The sequence below is a fragment of the Boleophthalmus pectinirostris genome, unplaced genomic scaffold, assembly GCF_026225935.1.
Source record: "Boleophthalmus pectinirostris isolate CB_2022bp ecotype Guang Dong unplaced genomic scaffold, ASM2622593v1 HiC_scaffold_16, whole genome shotgun sequence".
In the NCBI taxonomy this organism is placed as follows: Eukaryota; Metazoa; Chordata; class Actinopteri; order Gobiiformes; family Gobiidae; genus Boleophthalmus; species Boleophthalmus pectinirostris.
The window spans coordinates 36,417,281-36,439,972 of record NW_026571095.1 but is presented as its reverse complement, the minus strand read 5'-3'; the positions used below and the strand labels follow the sequence as shown (position 1 = coordinate 36,439,972).

Sequence of the window (22,692 nt, the reverse complement as noted above, 5' to 3'; positions counted from 1 at the left end):
TACCTCTGGACTGGCAACCGGGGTGTGGTCCCTCTGTATAAGAAGGGGGGCCGGAGGGTGTGTTTGGGGGGTCACACTCCTCAGCCTTCCGGTAAGGTCTATGCCAGGGTACTGGAGAGGAGAATTCGGCCGATAGTCGAAACCTCGATTCAGGAGGAGCAGTGTTTTTCGTCCTGGCCGTGGAACACTGGACCAGCTCTACACTCTCCATCGGGTGCTCGAGGGTTCATGGGAGTTTGCCCAACCAGTCCACATGTGCTTTGTGGACTTGGAGAAGGCATTCGACCGTGTCCCTCGTGGTGTCCTGTGGGGGTGCTCTGGGAGTATGGGGTCCGGGCCCTTTGCTAAGGGCTGTCCGGTCCTGTATGACCGGAGCAGGAGCTGTTGTTCACATTGCCGGCAGTAAGTCAGACCTGTCCCGGTGCATGTTGGACTCCGCCAGGGCTGCCCTTTGTCACGGTTCTGTTCATTGTATTATGGACAGAATTTCTAGGCGCAGTCGGGGCGGAGGGGGTCCCAGTTTGGGGACCACAGGATCTCATCTCTGCTGTTTGCGGACGATGTTGTTCTGTTGGCTCATCGAACCGGACCTGCAATGTGCACTGGGCGGTTTGCAGCCGAGTGTGAAGCGCTGGGATGAAGTCAGCTCTTCTAAGTCTGAGGCCATGGTTCTCGACCGGAAAAAGTGGTTTGCCCTCTCGGGTGGGTGGAGAGTCTTTGCCTCAAGTGGAGAGTTCAAGTATCTCAGGGTCTTGTTCACGAGTGAGGAAGGACGGAACATGAGATTGACAGGCGGATCGGTGCAGCTTCGGCAGTGATGCGGTCGCTGTATCGGACCGTTGTGGTGAAGAGGGAGCTGAGTCGAAGGCGAAGCTCTCGATTTACCGGTCAGTCTTCGTTCCTACTCTCACCTATGGTCATGAGCTCTGGTAGTGACCGAAAGGATCGAGATCGCGGATACAAGCGCTCAAAATGAGTTTCCTCCGCAGGGTGGCTGGGCATTCCCTTAGAGATAGGGTGAGGATCTCAGTCACACGGGAGGAGCTCGGAGTAGAGCCGCTGCTCCTCCACGTCGAGAGGAGCAGTTGAGGTGGCTCGGGCATCTGTTCCGGATGCCTCCTGGGCGCCTCCTCGGGAGGTGTTCTGGGCATGTCCGCCGGGAGGAGGCCACGGGGAAGACCCAGCACACGCTGGAGGGACTATGTCTCTCGCTGGCCTGGGAACGCCTCGGGGTCCCCTCGGAGGAGCTGGAGGACGTGTCTGGGGTGAAGGAAGTCTGGAGTCCCTGCTTAGGCTGCTGCCCCCGCGACCCGGCCCCGGATAAGCGGACAAAAATGGATGGATGGATAATTGCACATTTTTGTCCCATGAATCACCATTTTAATGCTCTTATAAACATAAAAAGGTGGATAGGCCTTGTGCAAATGTTTTTTGTTTTTTTTTACTGGAAACCATAATAACTGTCAGTGAGACAACTTTGTGTTGGAAGTTCCTGTCATGTTCTACTTTCATGAAGTGCTCTGACAGTGTGAGCGAAGTGTCTCTTCTGTCTTCAGAAGAGTCAAAGTGACTGAAGTTCCCACTGTGGGTGAAATAATGTGCTGTGACCTGAGGTAGTTCTCATGACCGAGGGACGTCCAGTGATCTGCAGTTAGACAAACTGTGTTTGTCTGTCCCAACGCAGCTGTACTAAGGGCACATCACAGTGGGACTTTTGAACAGTGTTGGTTGCTGTGGGTTCTATGTTCCACACTCACACCTGCACAACCGACCCGGGCCACAGCCCGATGACGTCAACACACGACACTGTTTGTTTACATGTCATGCAGCAGAGCTAATACTTTTAATGGAGAAATAAATCCAGCAGCATGATTAAAATAAAATTTAAAAAATTAATGTAGTTAAAACTGGCAAGGGAAAAATTCAATTTCTCAAATGGAGAAAAGTGTATTTGGTTGAATAAGTTTCGCAGCTCATCCAAGCTGCCTCTTCAGCTCTGGTCAGACGCTGGTCCTTATATCTGCCTGCAGGGAGGAGCTAACTATAGTTAAACTACTCTGAAACTGACAAATGTTAAAATAGTTTTGCGTTTACTCATTAATAATGCAATATTTCTGACAGAACCAATTATTACACCTTAAAATATAAATTAAAAAACTTTTCAGATTCTCAGCAACAGGAAGTGATGTCATGTGTTTGTGTCCTCAGATTCCTGTGCTTTCTCTCTGGATCCAAACACAGCTCACAGAAACCTCAAACTGTCTGAGGACAAACGGACAGTGACCCGTGTGACAGAGGAGCAGCAGTATCCAGATCATGAGGACAGATTTACAGACTGCTGTCAGGTCCTGAGCTGCACTGACCTGAGGGGGCGCTGTTACTGGGAGGTGCAGTGGAGCGGGTGGGACACTGATATATCAGTGAGTTACAGAGGAATCAGACAGAGAAGAAACAGAGAAGAGGAGAGTTGGTTTGGAGGCAACGATCAGTCCTGGAGTCTGAGGATCTATGATGGACTTTACTACTTTTCTATCACAACAACAGAAAAGCAGCCCCTTCCTCCTCCTCCTCTCGTCTCTCAGGTCGAGTGTCTGTGTTCCTGGACTCTGAGGCTGGATCTCTGTCCTTCTATGAGGTTCTCTCTGATGGAAAACTGTTCCACCTCCACACCTTCAGCTCCTCCTTCACTGAGCCTCTGTTTCCTGGGTTTGGAGTGCTGAAGGAAGATTCCTCGGTGTCTGTGGTGAATCTGAGAAAAGCGCGGACTGGCAGAACTCTTTGACTCTTTTATGACATCAATATTATTTCCATCAATCTTTCCTAAATCAGTGTAAATGTAAATAAAAAAAATAAACATATGAATCTGTCCCACTCCACGTGACTTTAAAAATGGCAGAACAATGAACAAAAATGCTGAAATATATAAAAAAGATAAAAGATAAATATAAAATGGGGGAAACAATGAACAGAAATAGAACAATATTTAATTTTTGCTTTTGTTTGAGTTATACAATACACAAAAAAGGGAACAGTTGAAAAACAAAAACCCCAAGCCCACCCCGCTCACCCAATGGGGGGGCTTGTATCGATCTCAGGAGAGGTGGGAATCAGACTTAAACATTACAATTGAAGATAATATTTGGTCCAATTTATGTCAAGTTTATCAGCCACTACCAATGCTCGATATAGAGACTTATACATTATAATTTCCTTCATCAGTTATATCTAACCCCAGAAATGTTCTCTGCAAACTCGGGATGATTTAGTCCGTCAAATGTTTCCTTTTTGGTCCTTCCTGTGGATCAATCCTGCCCATCGCCTTCACCTTTCACTATTTTTCAATTCCGTTGGGAAACAGTTTGAATGGAGGTTTGAGTCACACACATCTGATTCACTTTTGCATTTATGGTGTGAACGGCCCTTAAAGGTTCGTTCACACCAAGGCATCAAAGCGTCCAGTTTCTATGTAAAGTCGATGTGGACTCGTGACTAGAGCGTTCTGCGTTTTTGCAGCGCGTCTTTGGCGTCAGCGCGGTGCGAATCTGGCGTCGACGTGGCGAGTCTTGAGTGTTTTGGCGTCGACGCTCTAGACGCGCGTCCAAGGCGTCAGTGTCAAGAAGTTGAAAATGTTTAAACTTTTCGCGTCAGACGTGTCGCGTCAACCAATCAGGGACGAGTATCCAGTGACGCAGCGACGTAATTATCAGGAAGAAAAACCCGAGAACCAGAATGAGAACCACAAAAACATGAGCGGAGAATAAATATATACACCACAATCACCAAGCAGATCACGAGGACTACACCAGGACCGGACCAGGACTAAACCAGGACTAGACCAGGACTAGACCGGAACTAAACCAGGACTGATCCAGTGTCATTAGTGGAGTATAAATATATAAATACGCCCCAGTCGTCGACCCGATCTCCTTCACTGATGTTTTATGTCATACAAACACTAAAGTCTCTCAGTCTGGTCTGACATTGTTTCAGGAAAAGAGCGGGACCGGGCTCTTGTTTCCAGGGTAATGGATGGGGGCGTCTAAACTCAAATGCAAAGGTGTCCAAATAGAGGCGTCAAGGCGTTTTTTGAAGCTTTGGTGTGAACGGCCCTTTAGTTATCAATAAAACCAACAAACCCCGAAAAAAGACACAACAAACCAACAGAGGGCAGCAGGACCATAAGAACACAATCACACTACCGAACATCAGAGGAATAACTGAACCCATCCAGAGAGCCATGAAAAAAACACAACATGAGCACTGCAGTCAAACCACACACACAAAACTCCGCCAACAGCTCGTACACCCCAAGGACAAAATCCCACAAGAACAAAAATGCAACGCCATCTACGAAATCCAATGCAAATCATGCAATCAAAATAAAAAACAGGTCGGGCATTTCCACATTCGAAAAAAAGGAACACCAAAAGGAATGAGAAAAGGAAACAGGGAGACTCACCAGAACACAAAAAGACAAAGCAGAACAGGAAAACTTAAATTCACCATATCAGAACCACTGTAAAAAAAAAAAAGAAATAAGCACATTCTGGATCGGGACGGGGCTCGGGTCATTGGGTCGGAAAACAACAAGTTCAGACGCCAGGATCAAGGAGGACGGTGAAATCAGGAACCTGGGACACCCTCCTCCAGAGAACACCGGGCGACGGGAGGCGTGGTCAGTCTGAGCGACCTGCAGGTCCATCAGGTCCGACCACGCCCACAGGAAGTAACAACAGCTGATATACGACACGTTCAACACCAACACCAGGACAGTTCTGAAGATGCAGCAGCAGCCGAAACATGTCAAGAAGGTAAAATACTCTTTACTGCATTGTCTTTAAAAAGAACCCAAGTACATAAGAAGACAAAATGAACATCTTTGGCTTCCCTGTCTCCTGTGCTGAGAATTTCCACAATGTTTCATTTAATTTCATCAGACTGCATGTTTTGGACGCTGATATTTTTAAAATGCATTTAAAGTGAAGGGAAAGGACCACAATGTCTGCACTAGTCCTGTGTAAACCAGCATGTCCTGCGCGCGTAGATTTCAGAAAATAAAATCCAATCTACTTTTGACACTTTACGTGATTGTTGGACGCGTGTATCCTCATTAGAATAAATCGAAAGCGTTGGTTGTACAGAGGTTTCCCGTAAATGCTGACACGTGCAGTGTGTTTGTAGCCTGATTCGTCAGACGGTTTCACTTCGTAAGAAACCGTCTGACTTCGAAGAGTTGGAATTCGTTCGCTTGACGGTAGGATGGTACTATTTTTCATTTAACCAATCGCTGCTATTTGGTCATGACATATGTAATGCGGCGCTAACGGGGTTAACTGGTCTATTAAGCTTTTCCCAAATCCCATAAACCGTCTAGTGTAGGGTGACCATATTTCTGTTTGTGAAAACCCGGACACCTTGGGGAGGGGGGGGTTCACCTTTCGCAGGTCTCACCGTTTCTCAGATTTTATTTTTTATTTTTTTTTAGTGCAATTTTGCAAATGCTTTTTTTTTTTTTTTTTTTTTACAGCGTATGAACGTGTATTGTTGTATTACAGGCGGGTAGTAATTACACACAGGTGAGTCCTGTTTCAGTTCTGGTTTAGTCCTGGTTTAGTCCTGTTTCAGTCCTAGTTCAGTCGTGGATTAGTCCTCCTCTTCAGTCCTGGGTTAGTCCTGGTTTAGTCCTGGTTCAGTCGTGGATTAGTCCTCCTCTTCAGTCCTGGAATCAGTCCTGGGTTAGTCCTGGTTTAGTCTTGGTTCAGTCCATGTGGCGTAGGCAGCGCAAAAGTTTTGATATAATCTCGGGTTAACGGGCAGGTGCGGTCCTGTCCTGGCGGGTGCGGTCTTGTTGTACTGGGGGTCTCCAAAAATGGACCCGTGCAGGACTCTGCGCTGTCGGCTCCATTATGGAAATAAATGAATCTTCCAGTTCGTTACATAAAGAAGGAGGAAAATAACAAAAGGACGACAGCAGCAACAAGTTTAAAGAAGGAAGTAAAAAGGGTTGCACCTGTCGATCCTGTCTGAGAAAAGTGTATAAAGTTTGTGCTGAGGTTTTACAGCCTTAAAACAGACAGAATAATTGTAAAATATAAAGTTGATACTTTGCGGATTTCACCTGTCGCAGGTTATTTTTAGAACATAACTCCCACGATAAACGAGGGACACTGTCCTCTCACCTCAACCTGTGCACATGGACTCACACTTGTCCCCGGGATGGAAAAAGTGAATTTCTTGTACAAGTCGTTGTTAAATGTGTATTTGTGCTTCGGTATGTTGCAGACTGACCGACTGTTTGTGTCTCGCTCCTTCTGAGTCACAGACGCTACGAGAGACGCTCAGTTTAATGCTTCCCCAGTGAACGGTACTGAAAACCCAGATATTTGCATCACTTTATAAAAAAAACAAAAAAAACCCAGACGCCCGGACAGGACACAAAATACGGACATGTCCGGGGAAAAACGGACGTTTGGTCACCCCAGTCTAGTGTATTCTGATTCCTGACCTAGTTGCTGGAGAGAAATGAAATTGAGTGGAGTGGAGACACTAGGTGGAGCCAACGTGGCTAGTGTGTTTGAGGCCCAAGGGTAGACCTGACCACAGACTGGGGAGCGTCTATGATTCGACTTGATCTCAAGCCAGTACCCGCTTCTCTTTCTATGAAGTGTAGAGCTTAACCGGGCAAAATTCACACCGTATTCCATGGGGGTCAGCCCTATGTTCCTTTATTTCTAAGATTTTTTTTCTCAAAATGAAACTCTAAGTCAAGTCATTTTTATTTTTTTACTGCATTTAAAGGGATGATTTAAAATAATTTCAACCTAGGGTCCTTCGCACCATGACCTCTGCATTACATCTGTAGTCAACTGCTGCTGGAGAATAGATCCTTTCACCTTTTTACTTTTCTTTGGTCTTCAGGGTTCACATGTAATGGTGGCATTAACTTCTTTTTTTTTATTATTATTATTTAATGAAATGTTTTTGACCTCACTGACCAAACAATGACCATGTTTAGAAAAAGTTTCTGTTAATTATTATGTGCAGCGTAAGAGTAGAGACTGCCCACATACCTGAGGTCACATGACTCCAGGTGGAACAGGTCCAACAGGTGTGAAAGTGAAACTATTTAGAGACGACACTGACGCAGTGAGTATATCTGAATATTTTTCACATGAAATCAAACATAACATTTGGTTTAATATCTTATTGGTAATTAGTTAATACTTCTAAATTCCGTGTTTTTAATGTACACACTCAAAAGTAGCTGCACATATTCTGTAAAGGTCCACTAAGGGACTTTTCAGGAGGAAGAGAAGCCAAACTCTGACTATTGCTTAAGCTTCATGTCTGTGTTTTTTATTTTTAAAAATACCTTTAGAACATGTAATCGTACTGTAGGAGCGCTCGCCTCCACACAAATGCGACCCATAACTTGGCTTGGTACCTACACTGTGGAAAACTGTGGAGAGAAGCAGGTGGCAAACCCTCCACCAGAAAAACTGTATAATGCATCTCTGAGTATTTGCTTTGTAGTATCGTCCGAGTTCATTTTGTTTTGTTTGTTGTTTGTTTGTTTTTGTTTTGTATGTTAATCCTGGTTTAATCCTGATTTAAACCATTAACAAAATAGATGGAAAAAAAAAAAAAGTGTCCTAAATATTGTGTGCTGCATAAGAGTAGAAATATGTGACCTTTTGCACGTATCTGAGGTCACATGACTCCAGGTGGAACAGGTCCAACAGGAGACGACACTGACGCAGAGAGTATATATCTGAATATTTTTCACAACAAATCAAACATAACTTTTGGTTTAATATCTTATTGGTCTTTAGTTAATAATTATAAATTCCATGTATTTAATTTACACACTCAAAAGTCTTTTATGTAAAGGTGCACTAAGGAACTTTTCAGGAGGAGGATAAGCACTGGTCTCCCTAGAGATGATATTACTTTTATTACTAAAATACCTTTAGAACATACAGTTGTACTATAGGAGAGCTCGCCTCTCCACAAATGTTACCTGTAACTTCGTCTGGTAGCCACAGGAAACAAGCAGAAAAGAGATTTGAGTGTCATCAGCCTGTGACCAGCAGAGGGAGACAAAGACAGATCAGGTCTCTAGATGCAGCGTCTCTGTATGTTCTGTTCAAATTATTAGATTAGATTAGAAAACTTTATATATCCCCAAGGGGCAATTCTGTTTGCAGTCACAGACTACAGCATAAGAAACACACAGACATTCGACACAGGTCTGGTGTTTGTACAGGTGGGCATCAGAGCTGAGCATTAGTGTAAATGAGCCATAAGGTGCAAAGGGCTGATACAAAACAGAACAACTTTAAAAAAACAACTTCTGATTTCAGCACCTACAACATGGACCCACCTGGACCTGGCCCCGGGTCTAAACCCAGACCTGAACCTGCTCCCAGCTCTGTGTCTCTGAAAAGTGATAAGTCCAAACACTATCCTCCAGACTTTAAAGAAGCTCCTCCTGAAGACCAGAGGTAAGACTTTTGAGAGGTCAGACAAGTTGGAATTAAAACCTAAACTCCACAGTCCAAATGTGGACCTAAATGCAAAACTGTGGACAAAATTAGAAAAAGTTGTGTTAAACATTACGAGCAGCATAAGAGTACAGTACAGGTAGAACAGGTCCGAAGGTGACAGAAAGGAACTATTTAGAGAGTATTTTTCACATGAAATCAAACATAAGTGTAGGTTTAATACTGTATCTTATTGATCATCATGGTCTTTAATAATTCCACACATTTAACATACCCAAGTGGCTCCTCATATTCTCTTAAAGCACACTGAGTAACTTATCAGTAGAAGCCCAAATAAGGCCAAATGCTTGTCTCCTTAGAGATGATAGTGTTTAAAATTATGAAAAAAAATGCTGTTCATCTTGATTTAAACCATTAAAGATGCAATTTCAGTGTAACAATACCATATGACCAACAGAGGGAGACACAGACAGATCAGACTCTGGGTGCAGCAGGAGACATCTCTGTATGTTCTGTTCAAATGGACTCTTCTTCTGATTCCAGCTCCTACAACATGGACCCACCTGGACCTGGACCCGGGTCTAAACCCAGACCTGAACCTGCTCCCAGCTGTGTGTCTGTGAAAAGTGACCGCTCCAAAAATTATCCTCCAGACTTTGAAGAAGCTCCTCCTGAAGACCAGAGGTAAGAACTTAATCCAGAGCCCTGGACAGGAATCAGGATCACAGGGTCTTCTACAGATTGTACAAAGGTCTCATAGAATCGACTGTTCTGAAACAGTACTGCCCTGAACAGAGTGAAACAACTAAAGTCCAGTATATTATGTATTTTATTTATTTAAAAGGCTCTTTCTGAAACACTCTTTCTGAACCAACAGTAACCATAGTCTTAAAGACCTCAGCAGATCTGAGGCTAAGCTCATTCTCCATCAGACCTGATGGGTCTAAATGGGCCCAAAGGCAGCAGGTCCCTCCTTCAAGCTGTTCACTGTCTTTGTGTGAACCTCCTTGTGTCCAGCCCCACTGTGGTGCAAATATAAGAAGGACACACTGCAAAAGCTCAAAGTATCTTCTAATGATGTTCCTCAGAATGCTGCTGAAAAAGTCCAGGGTCAGTAGTTCCAGTCTCCTGTTCTGTCAGGCTCATGTGAACTTTTCAGACTCTCATGACAAACCTGGTGTATAAATCCATCTGTGGCCTAAATGAGTCTGTGAACTCTGTGGTGGTGATGCTGGTGAGTGTCAGGTTTAGTTCTGTGCAGTAACACTGCTCTTTATGGAAACACTGATCTGTCTTTTATAACCCTGTTTTACTCTTGTCTCTGTCTTATTCTGTTCTTTTATGGACCATGAGTCTGGAATAAATAAATGATGATGAGTTTATTGTTTGACAGGGAGCCAGGCCCAAAGGAGCAGCTGGACGCCATATTCAGGGTGAGTACCCCACGAGCGCAGCATGTGTGGGGTTCTCTGGGTGCTCCTCAGGTGCTCTCTTTGACTAAAACTCTTCTCTTATTGTTCTGTTCCAGCGTCTGGAGGAGGACGTCCTGACTTTTGTCAAAGAGCAGCTGCAGAGGCTCCACAGGCTCCTGGCCTCAGATTACCCAGAATGCTCTGAGAGTGAGGAGGAGGAGCAGAGCAGCAGAGAGGTTCTGAACATCACCCTGGACTTCCTGAGGAGGATGGACCAGGAGCAGCTGGCCCAGCACCTGCAGAACAGTAAGAACTCTGTTACTGTCCATCTGAGGAACAGACCACACCAGACTTGACTTCACAGTAACAAAAGTCTACAGGTGTTTGAGGCTCACAGAAAGTACTATGACCCGTACATTAGGAGGGAGTTTTATCCACCTGAGGAATAGCTAAAAGCTTTGTGTTTTGAGTCACTAAATGTATGAAATATGTAAATAATGAAGAAATAATGTACCATAATATAGGATTACCAATGTGTACATCTCACAAACTGCCATTCACCTCTAACATTATCTTAGTCCAGCTTCTTACCTCAGCCTGTATATGTTCCATTATAACTTTGAGTTTAAAAACTGGAATCCCTTTTTTTAGTGCAACATGGGTCATTGATGACGCAACGTGGGCCTGGAAGTGACATCACACTTAACAATCATAAAATTTCTTTACTTTAAACTTAAAATAGCTAATGTACTCTATGACATTCTTGTGAAGAAGTTTTCACAAACCAGAAGGATCTTGAGTTGACAGTTGTATGTGTTTTTATTCAGAAAACACTGTTGGAGTTTGTAGAGATGAACTGAAGAGGCATCTGCAGCAGAGGTTCAGTCGTGTGTTTGACGGTGTGGCTAAAGCAGGAGACTCCGCCCTTCTGACCCAGATCTACACAGACCTCTACATCACAGAGGGCGGAGCCTCAGAGGTCAATCAGGAACATGAGGTCAGACTCCTGGAAACCACATTCAAGAGACCGACCGCTCCAGAGACCGCAATCACACGTGAAGAGCTCTTTAAAGCTCATCCCACATTCACCAGAGCCAATCAGATTTGTGCTGACGAAGGGCGTGGCCGGCGTGGGGAAAACAGTGCTGACTCAGAAGTTCAGTCTGGACTGGGCTGAAGGCCGGGCCCACCAGGACCTCCAGCTGCTGTTCCCGTTCACTTTCAGAGAGCTCAATGTGCTCAGAGACACACAGTTCAGCCTGGTGGAGCTGCTGCACCACTTCTTCAGTCCATCCAAACATCTCTGCAGCTTCCAACAGCTCCAGGTGCTCTTCATCTTTGACGGTCTGGACGAGTGCAGACTTCCTCTGGACTTCAGCCGAACCCGAGTCCTGACCGACCCCACAGAGTCCACCTCAGTGCACGTGCTGCTGGTGAACCTCATCAGGGGAAACCTGCTTCCCTCCGCTCTCCTCTGGATAACCACGCGCCCCGCTGCGGCCAATCAGATCCCTGCTGAGTGCGTCTCCATGGTGACGGAGGTGCGAGGGTTTGGCGACCCGCAGAAGGAGCAGTACTTCAGGAAGAGGTTCAGAGACCAGGCCACAGCCGTCATCTCCCACATCAAGAGCATCCGCAGTCTCCACATCATGAGCCACATCCCGATCTTCTGCTGGATCATCTCCACAGTTCTACAGAAACTTCTGGAACAAACAGAACCAGAGCTGCCCCGGACTCTCACACAGATGTACGTCCACTTCCTGGTGGTGCAGGCCAAAGTCCAGAACATCAAGTATCACCAGGGATCAGGGGAGGACCTTCACTGGACTTCAGAGACCAGGAAGATGGTGAAGTCTCTGGGAAAACTGGCCTTTGAGCAGCTGCAGAAAGGAAACCTGATCTTCTACGAGAGTGACCTGAGCGAGTGTGGGCTGGACGCTGCAGCGGCCTCAGTGTACTCCGGAGTGTTCACACAGATCTTTAGAGAGGAGCCAGGCCTGTACCAGGACAAGGTCTACTGCTTCATCCATCTGAGTGTGCAGGAGTTTCTGGCTGCTCTTCACGTCCATCAGACCTTCATCAACTCTGGAGTCAATCTGCTGGAGACACCACACTCCTCTGAGATTCTTATTTCAAAAAGAAAAAAAGGTTCCAAGAAAACAAAGAAACATTTCAAATTGACAATGAAGACAAAAAAGTATGTGGCAGGTTTCTACTGCTCTGCTGTGGACCAGGCCTTACAGAGTCCAAACGGACACCTGGACCTGTTCCTGCGCGCTTCCTCCTGGGACTGTCTCTGCCGACCAATCAGAGGCTGCTGCAGGGTCTGCTGACTCAAACAGGAAGTGAAGAGACCAATCAGGAGACAGTAAAGTACATCAAACAGAAGCTGAATGAAAAGGGTCTGTCTGCAGAGAGAAGTCTGAACCTGCTCCACTGTCTGAACGAACTGAACGACCAAAGTCTGTTGAAGCAGATACAGAGATACGTGAGAGAAGGAGAGCTCTCCAGGTTAAGGTCTCCTGCTGAGTGGTCGACTTTGTCCTTCCTCTTACTGTCCTCAGACTCAGACCTGGAGGAGTTTGATCTGAGGAAATACCAGCGCTCAGAGACAGCTCTCCTGAATCTGCTGCCGGTGGTCAGAGCCTCCACCAAAGTCCTGTGAGTCTCCTTTGTCATGATTCTAGTCTCTAATATCACTCTCTTTCCTCAGACTGTATAACTCTTAAATTAGATTTTGCTTCACAGATTTTAAAATAAATAAAGTAAGTAAGTGTCAAAGAATAAGCACAACAGTACAGATAACAGCTCATCAGTAATGATTTTTTTTTTTCTTTAAGTAAAAATCATCACATAGGAGGTGCTTTTGATTTTGATTTTATTCGGATCCCCATTAGTTGATGTCCGTGACACCAGCTACATGATTGCAAATTAAATTCATGTGTGGAGCCTACATGAGGGCTTTTAACAGATTAGAGGAGCGAGCTGGCCCAAATACTACAGACATGAATAATATTCTAGATCAGGGGTCGGCAACCCAAAATGTTCAAAGAGCCATATTGGCCCAAAAAAACTAAAACCAAACCTGCCTGGAGCCGCAAAAAATTAAAAGTCTTATATAAGCCTAATATGAAGGCAACACAGGCTGTCAGTATATTAGCTTTATAACCCTACTATTAAAATGACTATGTAGGCTACAAATACAAAATGAGCATCATGATACACAAACCCCTTTTGCAACCCTCTCATACTGAACTGAACAGCCACTGAACTCGGGTGGTTAGTGTTTATTCCTTTGTCATTTAGGCCCCGTTTACACGTACACGGGTATTTTTAAAAACGGAGACATTTCCCTTCGTTTGTTCACATCGTTTACACGCAAACGGTGAATTCGCCTCTGAAAACAAATCTTTCTAAAAACTCCGGCTAGAGTGGAGATTTTGGAAAACTCCGGTTTCACATTTGCATGTAAACTGAGATAAACGGAGAGTTTTAGGAGCTGACGCTGAAAGTGCGACCAACGTTTACCTGTTGCTTTGACGACAATGATTATTCAGAGCAGCAGTCGCATTTCTTCTGATCGTGCATAGGAGCACTCATAAAACAGCAGCATGTAGAACTTTGTACGCAACATCAGCCCGGAGCAGAAGCTCTGAGCTCGGGCAGCAGCGCCAAACACACGGGAACAGTCAGAGCAGCTCCTCAAGACGGGGCTGGTGGTCCAGTGTTGGTCAGATGGTCCGGAGGCTTCGTCCTCCATGTCCTGGTTCCAGACGGGGGCGAGCAAGACCAGCGAGCAAAGGACTGGGTCCGAGTGCTTCAGTGCTTCATCTGTGCGCTGGTTCCGTGCGGGAAAAGTGAGAATGTGCTGTGGACCACAGGTCCGGGCTGCTCCGGTCCTCTGCACTCGACCGCGGCTGGTTCTGAGTTGGTGCAGCATCCGGACAGAAGCGTGAATCCTGAGCGTCCGTCTGCGCATGTGTTTTTTTGTTTGTTTATTTTTTTCAGGGAAAGCGCTTCTCAGGTGGAGGCACCGGACACCACCCCCGCTTCAGCTCATCTGTTCGTTCTGCTGAAACAGTTTTCATGTGTTGCATTTGCACACAGCTGAGATGAACGAGGGTTTTACCCCTAAAGAAACCATATTAAAACAACAACAACAAAAATCATTCCTTTTCCATTTTCACTCATTTTTGAAAAAGCTCCAGGGAGCCACTAGGGGTGTGCTAAAGAGCCGCATGCGGCTCTGGAGCCGCGGGTTGCCGACCCCTGTTCTAGAGCATTCATAAAAAAAGGAAACAAAATGGAGAAAATTATGTGCAAGAGGGCATTTAGAGTTTAAATACAATTCACCCAGAGCACAATGCTTCTTGTGCGTAAAACTCTGTGACGAACTGCACCCTCGAGACCGAGGCCTTCAGACAGCCGTATTTCCAAATATATAACTAATGTTATAGTTGGGGCCTGGTGCAACTGTAACCTTGGTTGGCCGATATATCAGTAGATTTGGTAACAATTATCTCAGGGGGTGGGACATCAAAAATGATTCAACATTTTGACACAAGTCTTATGGTCTCTGAACAGTGAAGCAACAAAACTTGCCCAAAATTTCAGTAATTTTAAATTACTCCCATTTGCACATATGGCTCTAATTTCAGTGAAATTTGAATCAGTTGTTAAAATTCTCGCTCTTAAGCTATTTAATGTGAAAATAAATAAATAAATACATAATAATAATAATAATAATAATAATAATAATATGAACAGATTGGTATGAGAAAATACAAAACTGAATGCAGTAGCGCCCCATAGAAGTTTTGTAGAGAATGATAATGATTTATTTGTCGCAGACATACAAAATTTGGTGGGGATGACTCATAATACTCCGCTCATATTTCACATGTTTCAAGATAAGCACATGGGATCAAAGCAGAAAAGAGGCCATATTCTAAATGCACACGCGACACTTTCAGATAGACTATTCAAATGCTTTGTGTAGCCAAATGAAGAGTCAGTTAGCAGAGAATGTTTTACAAGACTTGGGTAGGGAGGGGGAGATGGGACAAATCCACAGAGAGGACGAAGCCTGGAGGGGGTGAGGTGCAAGGAGGGAGAACAGGTGAAGGAGGGAAAGAGCACACAGAGCAGTGGTCAAAGCCGAGGTCCTAAACCTGAGACAATATTTGACATGAGGGGACAGAGACCTGCTGTTCAACTTCTACTTTGCTCTTGTAGAGATTAATCCTGAATTGGCGCTGGACGTTTGTTGCTGAAAACATGTCCACCACGCTTAATGTGCACACATTTCCTGAAATGTCTCGCGCCCCACACTTTGAGAAGCTCTGTTCTAGTCTCTAATGTCCCTCTCTGTCCTCAGTCTTTGTGGCTGTGGTCTGTCTCCTCACAGCTGTGCTCCTCTGGCCTCAGTCCTCAGCTCCTCCAGTCTCACACATCTGGATCTCACTAACAACGACCTCCAGGACTCAGGAGTGGAGCTGCTGTGTTCTGGACTGAAGAGCGCCCCCTGCAGACTGGAGACTCTCAGGTGAGACGCTCCCATGATGCACTCTGCCCCCTTGTGTCCACATGAGTGTAATTCTGTGTCTTTAGGCTGTCTGGATGTCTGGTCTCAGAGAGGGGCGGGGCTGCTCTGGCCTCAGCTCTGAGCTCCGCCTCCTCCCACCTGAGAGAGTTAGACCTCAGCTACAACCATCCAGGACCCTCAGCAGAGCTCCTGACCGCTCTACGGGACGACCCCCACTGCCCCCTGCAGTCTCTCAGGTGAGGGTCCTGGTTCAGTGGGTCTCTGGTCCATGGTCGGTCCAGATCCTGGTCTCTGGTCTGGTCTAAACTGGACTTGTGTGTTTCAGGTTGGATCCTGCTGGAGAACAGTGGATGGTCCCAGGTCTGAGGAAGTGTGAGTCTCTGTATTTCATTCAGTTCATGGGAACATTAACATTATGTCACTTTATCAGACTTTAAATCTTCACAGTTACAGAGGAAACATTCATGTGATTTGAGCTAAAAATACATACACGAGATGTACGAGACTTGAGACATGATTGTTATTTTTTACAATGGATTATTACAGCTCACAATATAGTTATAATAAAACAAAGAACATCTCATGTTTGTGTCCTCAGATTCCATTATTCCAACATTAATGTGATTTGAGCTAAAAATATGTCTAGAGACATTTACACATTTAAAATATAAATTAAATAGAAAAACTTTTCAGATTCTCAGGAACAGGAAGTGATGTCATGTGTTTGTGTCCTCAGATTCCTGTGAGTTTTCTCTGGATCCAAACACAGCTCACAGAAACATCAAACTGTCTGAGGACAAACGGACAGTGACCTGTGTGACAAAGGAGCAGCAGTATCCAGATCATGAGGACAGATTTACAGACTATCGTCAGGTCCTGAGCTGCACTGGCCTGAGGGGGCGCTGTTACTGGGAGGTTCAGTGGGGCGGAGCGATGGTTGATGTAGTAGTGAGTTACAGAGGAATCAGACGGAGAGGACCAAATAAGGAGTGTTGGTTTGGAGGCAACGATCAGTCCTGGAATCTGAGGATCCATGAGGGGAATTACTATTTATATCACAACAACAGACAAACCCACCTCTCCTCCTCCTCCTCCGCCGTCCCCCGTTTCTCAGGTCGAGTGTCTGTGTTCCTGGACTCTGAGGCTGGATCTCTGTCCTTCTATGAGGTTCTCTCTGATGGAAAACTGTTCCACCTCCACACCTCCAGCTCCTCCTTCACTGAGCCTCTGTTTCCTGGGTTTTCAGTGTGGAGAAATGGTTCCTCTGTCTGTGTTGGATCTGAGGAGAACACTTCTCTGACTCTAATGATATAAACAGTTCAGTTTTTCTTCATTCTTTTGTACAGAGAGAAAATTAACTGAGCCAAGCCGTGTTTTTTAAATAATACTGATATAAAAACATTTGATACTTTTTTGACATCACACCTGCGACTCTCCAAAGCTGAGAAGTCAAGAAAAAATGTTTTACAAAGACAAATCTATTTGCACACAATTTTAGTGAAATTTAAAATCTCTGAATAAGCAGCAAACAAACACAAGTTGTAATATGTTGACCTGGAGTTTGTAATTAAATTCTATTACCGTTCTTATAAAAATATTTGTGTGTCATAGCACATAGCAATTTTATTTGGTGTTGTTTTAGCTCCTTATAATCCTTTAAGCATGGTTTATCTTATTGTTCCCATGTTTTTAACTTCTCCTCCAGCTTTTTACCTCAGCTTCTTTGATTTTTAACTCTTTTCTCAAACCAATAATATGATCTTAGACTCTGCTGCACCTTCAGCTAAAAAGAATAAGCAGACAAAATTAGTACAAATGGAAAAACTTCAAGGTTGGTGAAAAATGTTGTAATTTAAAGTCCCCAAGAAAAAATATTGAAAAATGACTCTGCAGCGCCCCCTTCAACTTTTGAATGGGATCCAAAAAATGTGTTTGCCCCTGTCGCAGTCCGAGGCAGGTCCCTGTCAGCTGTTCCAAAGTCGAGGCTCTGGACGAACAGTGATCAAGCCTTTTTGTTGTATTGACCTGCTGAGGATCTTTTATGTCACTTCTAAAAATTAATTTTAACGATTAGCCTTTTTTGAAAATCTGGATTTAACTTGATTTTATTATTTATTTTCATTAAATACATGTATTTATTATTATTATTAATTGAATTGTTTGATCATATTTGAATTATTCTGTTAACAGCGCTCTGCTTCAGTCTCTTTTTGTATACTTCCTGCATGTTATTGTGTTTTTGTATTATTGTTGTATGCTGAGCGCACAGCACTTTGTAAACGTCATTTTTAAAAGTGTTCTATAAAATAAGAGTTATATTGTACTGTTATTGTTACAACACTGAAATTTCCCCACTATGGGACATACTGAGGTTTTGTTATATTTGTTTTTACCTGTAATCATGTTAATCTACGTTCCTCCTATGGAAAATATAACCAATGCACAGACTCAGTAAAACTCATAGTAAACAGAATTATAAAGCAGAAATTACCTCTATAAATTCAGCTAAAATTTGCCTTAACAGCTCCGTTTCGAATTGTATTTCTGATTATGTTATAAATAAACTGGATTAGTGTTCAGATAAAGTTGAAGTACTTGTGTGTAAATAACAGGACATACCGCCTTAGCTTTAGTTTGTATACTAGTATAAACAAGAACTCCAAAATAATAATAATTGAAAATGTTTGTGGTTTTTCGTCCTGGTCGTGGAACACTGGACCAGCTCTACACTCTCCATCGGGTGCTCGAGGGTTCATGGGAGTTTGCCCAACCAGTCCACATGTGTTTTGTGGATCTGGAGAAGGCATTCGACCGTGTCCCATGTGGTGTCCTGTGGGGGGCGCTCTGGGAGTATGGGGTCCGGTCCCTGTATGACCGGAGCAGGAGCTGTGTTCGCATTGCCGGCAGTAAGTCAGACCTGTTCCTGGTGCATGTTGGACTCCGCCAGGGCTGCCCTTTGTCACCGGTTCTGTTCATTGTGTTTATGGACAGAGTTTCTAGTCGCAGTCAGGGGTCGGAGGGGGTCCGGTTTGGGGACCACAGGATCATCTCTGCTGTTTGCAGATGATGTTGTCCTGATGACTTCATCAGGTTTGCAGCCGAGTGTGAAGCGTCTGGGATGAAGATCAGCTCTTCCAAATCTGAGGCCATGAATCTCGACTGGAAAAAGGTGGCTTGCCCTCTCCGGGTGGGTGGAGAGTCTTTGCCTCAAGTGGAGGAGTTCAAGTATCTCAGGGTCTTGTTCACGAGTGAGGGGAGGACGGAGCGTGAGATTGACAGGCGGATCGGTGCAGCATTGGCACTGATGCGGTCGCTGTATCGGACAGTTGTGGTGAAGAGGAGCTGAGCCCAAAGGCGAAGCTCTCGATTTACCATCAATCTTCCTTCCTCCCCTCACCTCTGGTCTTGAGCTCTGGGTAAATACAAAAAGGATGAGACCACAAATACGAGTGGTCGAAATGAGTTTCCTCCGCAGGGTGGCTGGGCGCTGCCTTAGACATAGGATGAGGAGCTTGGTCACAAGGGAGGAGCTCGGGGTAGAGCCACTGCTCCTCCATGTGGAGAGGAGCGGCTGAGGGGAGGACATTTGTTCTGATGTCCCCTGGACGTCTCCCTCAGGAGGTGTTCATGTCCCACCGGGAGGAGGCCCCGGGGAAGACTCAGGACACGCTGGAGGGACTATGTCTCTCAGCTGGCCTGGGAACACCTCGGGGTCCCCCAGAAGGAGCTGGAGGACATGTTTGGGGTTAAGGAAGATGAGTCCCTGCTTAGACTGTTGCCCCAGCGACCCGGCCCTGGAAGAAGTGGAAGAAAATGGATGGATGGACGGAAAATGTTTGTTCTGTTACAGAAGCAGAGTTTCCAGGACTTGGTGTTTCTTCTGTTTTGAGTCCCTGATCTTGGTGATGCTCTGGGAGGTGAATCCAAAGGAAAACAGCATCTCAGCTTTCACACTGGACACTGGCTGTTTCCTCACCTCCTACTTGTGTCGTCATTGCATTGTCCACTGTGGTGACCTGGCTCACACTGACTTGGTTTGTGTGTCACTGTGAATTGACTTGAGTGAATCTACAGACAGTACCTACAGAAATAACAAAAAATCCACAACTGTTTTCCCCGATCATTTCTATTAGTGACAAGGTTCATTCTCCTTCTGTTTATCTAACCACACCACACCTGCAGATTAATTACAGGCTTTTGATCTGCCCCATATTTGAGCGGTCACATGACTCCAGGTGGAACAGGTTCGACAGGTGAGAATCTGAATGTATTTAGAGATGAGACGGCGCTGATGCAGTAAGTGTATTTGATAATTCTGCTCATAAACATAAATTCGGGGTTGAATTACTTATTAATAATTATGGTAACTACTGGTATTTATTTAATACTTATAAATTTAACTTCTTAAATTTTTGAAAATAGTCATATTTCTTAAAGATGCACTATGTTTCTGTTATGGAGGACGGTGTGGCAACTTGTTGTCACTTGAAAGGTGAGATTTTTTTTTTGTCGCAGCAACATCCTTATCTTGTATTTATTCAGTAACAGGGGCTTTTGTTACTTTAAAAAAATACCTCAATCTGTTTAAGTTTTTCTTGGTTGCACTTTAAGTTTTTATTTTATTTTTTAATTTATTATTGCCGTTCATATTTTTTACTCTTTGATATTATGATAAGTGAGCTACTGTGTCCCAATAATTTCTCTTGTGGATCAATAAAGTTTGTCTAAGTCTATTATTATCATCAGAAAAGTTACAAAATGCACCTTTAACAATTTGCATAGAAGTAATTCAGTTCCAACTGTATTATAGCCCTAGTTTAATTCTAAACTAAACAAAAGTAGTAGTAGCAGTAAATGAAAAGTACAGTTAAGTGTAATATCAACAGAAAGCAAGCAGAGGGAGAGGGGACAGACCAGACTCTGAGTGTAACAGGAGACATCTCTGTATATTCTGTTCAAACTGACTCTTCTTCTGATTCCAGCATCTACAACATGGACCCACCTGGACCTGACTGTGGGTCTAGACCCAGACTTAAACCTGCTCCCAGCTCTCGGTCTCTGAAACATGATGATTCCAAAGACGTTCCTCCAAACTTTAGAGAAGATCCTCCTGAAGACCAGAGGTAAAATCTTCTTAATCAGTGAAATGTGTGTAGCTTCAGACCCTACTCTTTTATTTTGTCAACTGGCACATATTAAATGTGAAAGAAATATTTAGTTGTATTTAAAAAGGGAAAAAATCCAGTAACTATCGATTCAAAGAAAGTGTGATAACTTTTGTGGCCACATCGCCCAGTCCTGAACAAACACAACCATTCCAATAAATAACACTAATCTTCCTGAGGCTACAACGTACAGCTCAGACATCCAAGTGAAGGGCAGAGCTAGTCCTGTGTGTGTGTGTGTGTGTGTGTGTGTGTGTGTGTGTGTGTGTGTGTGTGTGTGTGTGTGTGTGTGTGTGTGTGTGTGTGTGTGTGTGTGTGTGTGTGTGTGTGTGTGTGTGTGTGTGTGTGTCTGTGTGTGTGTGTGTGTCTGTCTGTGTGTGTGTCTCTGTGTGTGTGTGTCTCTATGTGTGTGTGTGTGTCTGTGTGTGTCTCTGTGTGTGTGTCTCTGTGTGTGTGTGTGTGTGTGTGTGTGTCTGTGTGTCTGTGTGTGTGTCTGTGTGTGTGCGTCTCTGCGTGTGTGTGTGCGTGTGTGTCTCTATGTGTGTGCGTGTGTGTCTCTGTGTGTGTGTCTGTGCGTCTCTGTGTGCGTGTGTGTGTGCGTGTGTGTCTCTGTGTGTGTGCGTCTGTGTCTGTGTGCGTCTCTGTGTGTGTGTGTGCGTGTGTGTCTCTGTGTGTGTGTGTGTGTGTGTGTGTGTGTGTGTGTGTGTTTGTGTGTGTGTGCCAGATTCACAGCCTGGCTTTTGTCAATTCGTCCCAGGGCAGTTGTGGCACAGCACAAAATTATAAAATAAATTTACCCTCTCAGGCTCAAATTAATTTTTGTATCAGGAAAAATCTGATATTTGGGGAAAATTATCATATGGGGTAGTAATATACAATCCTGACTTTTTTATCCTTTGTGAACAAAAAAAGTATTTTGCACTTCTGGCAGGTCGTTTGTGTGTAGTCGTTCTTGCACAGTCTGCATCGCCCACGTTTATCAGCATGGATGGGAGAAAAGGCTCCTGAGTAAAAAAAAAAAAAGCTCATAAAATATGGATTTGGAGTCAGTAGGTAATTGGCATTTAGCTGTTGCAAATCTGCAGCGTCTGCCTGGAGAGGGATAAGCATCTGGACTATGTAAGATTGAAGCATTATAATTGTCTATACTTGGACCTATTTTATTTTCATTAAACATTAATGATCTGGCGAATGTTTGTACAGAATTTAATATTGTGTTGTACACTGATGATGCCGTCATTTTTACAAAAGCAAAATCTGTCATAGAAGTTAACATCAGCAATCACCTGTGGAGATAAGTGTCTGACCAAATCCAGTCTCTTACTGAACACTAAAAAAACTGTTTACAGGCTATTTTCGAAACGTCCATCAAATTCTTATTTAAATGTGCAGCTGAGGGGTGAGGGACTCCAGTTTGTAGATGAATTTAAGTATCTTGGTGTTACCTTGGACTCCACTTTAACTTTTAAAAAACATGTAAAAAACATATCAAAAATTGTTAATTTTAATATTCACAATTTTAGGCAAATTAGATCATCATTGCCAGAAAATGCAGCTAACATGTTTCTCCACAGCATGATTCTCTCTCACAGTGAACACTGCATTACTAACTGGTCACTGACAAGCATGACAACCTTAAAAATAATAGAATCACTTTTTTTAAAAGCGTTAAAGATATTTGACAGGAAATCTTTATCTTTTCATCATTGTCTCATACTACAGAAGTATAATATCTTAAGTTTTGGAAATTTTCAAAACTTTAAACTCACCTGCTCAGTATATAAGGTCTTAAATGGACTCGCTCCACCTCCTCTGGGTGAGTTCATTAAGCATAAGTCCAGCACTAGTGGTCGGGGAACAAGAGTCTCTACCAGAGGCGACTGTGCAAAACCCTATAGACGCACAACTTTCAGTCAGCAGGTCTGATCAGTCAAGGAACAGAAATCTGGAACAACATCCCAGCGGCAATAAGAGACTCCACCACATTCAGTTCATTTAAAACTAATCGGAAACAACGGCTTAAGAGAAACCAGATCTGTAACCACTAATGTTCTGCTCCTATGTAA

At 44.1% G+C, this 22,692-nt stretch overlaps 1 protein-coding gene across 1 annotated transcript in view; it reads left to right on the top strand.

Moving 5' to 3' along the window:
• Window positions 1–22,692, top strand: part of LOC129408260 (uncharacterized) — a 58,685-nt gene that overhangs the window by 29,971 nt on the left and 6,022 nt on the right. Inside the window, 12 exon segments of the mRNA XM_055151409.1 lie at window positions 8,364–8,504; window positions 9,048–9,188; window positions 9,898–9,937; window positions 10,033–10,222; window positions 10,744–10,991; window positions 10,993–12,189; window positions 12,192–12,577; window positions 15,294–15,461; window positions 15,527–15,697; window positions 15,787–15,833; window positions 16,198–16,774; window positions 20,444–20,584. Coding sequence (XP_055007384.1) covers window positions 8,364–8,504; window positions 9,048–9,188; window positions 9,898–9,937; window positions 10,033–10,222; window positions 10,744–10,991; window positions 10,993–12,189; window positions 12,192–12,577; window positions 15,294–15,461; window positions 15,527–15,697; window positions 15,787–15,833; window positions 16,198–16,774; window positions 20,444–20,584 — 3,447 coding nt within the window.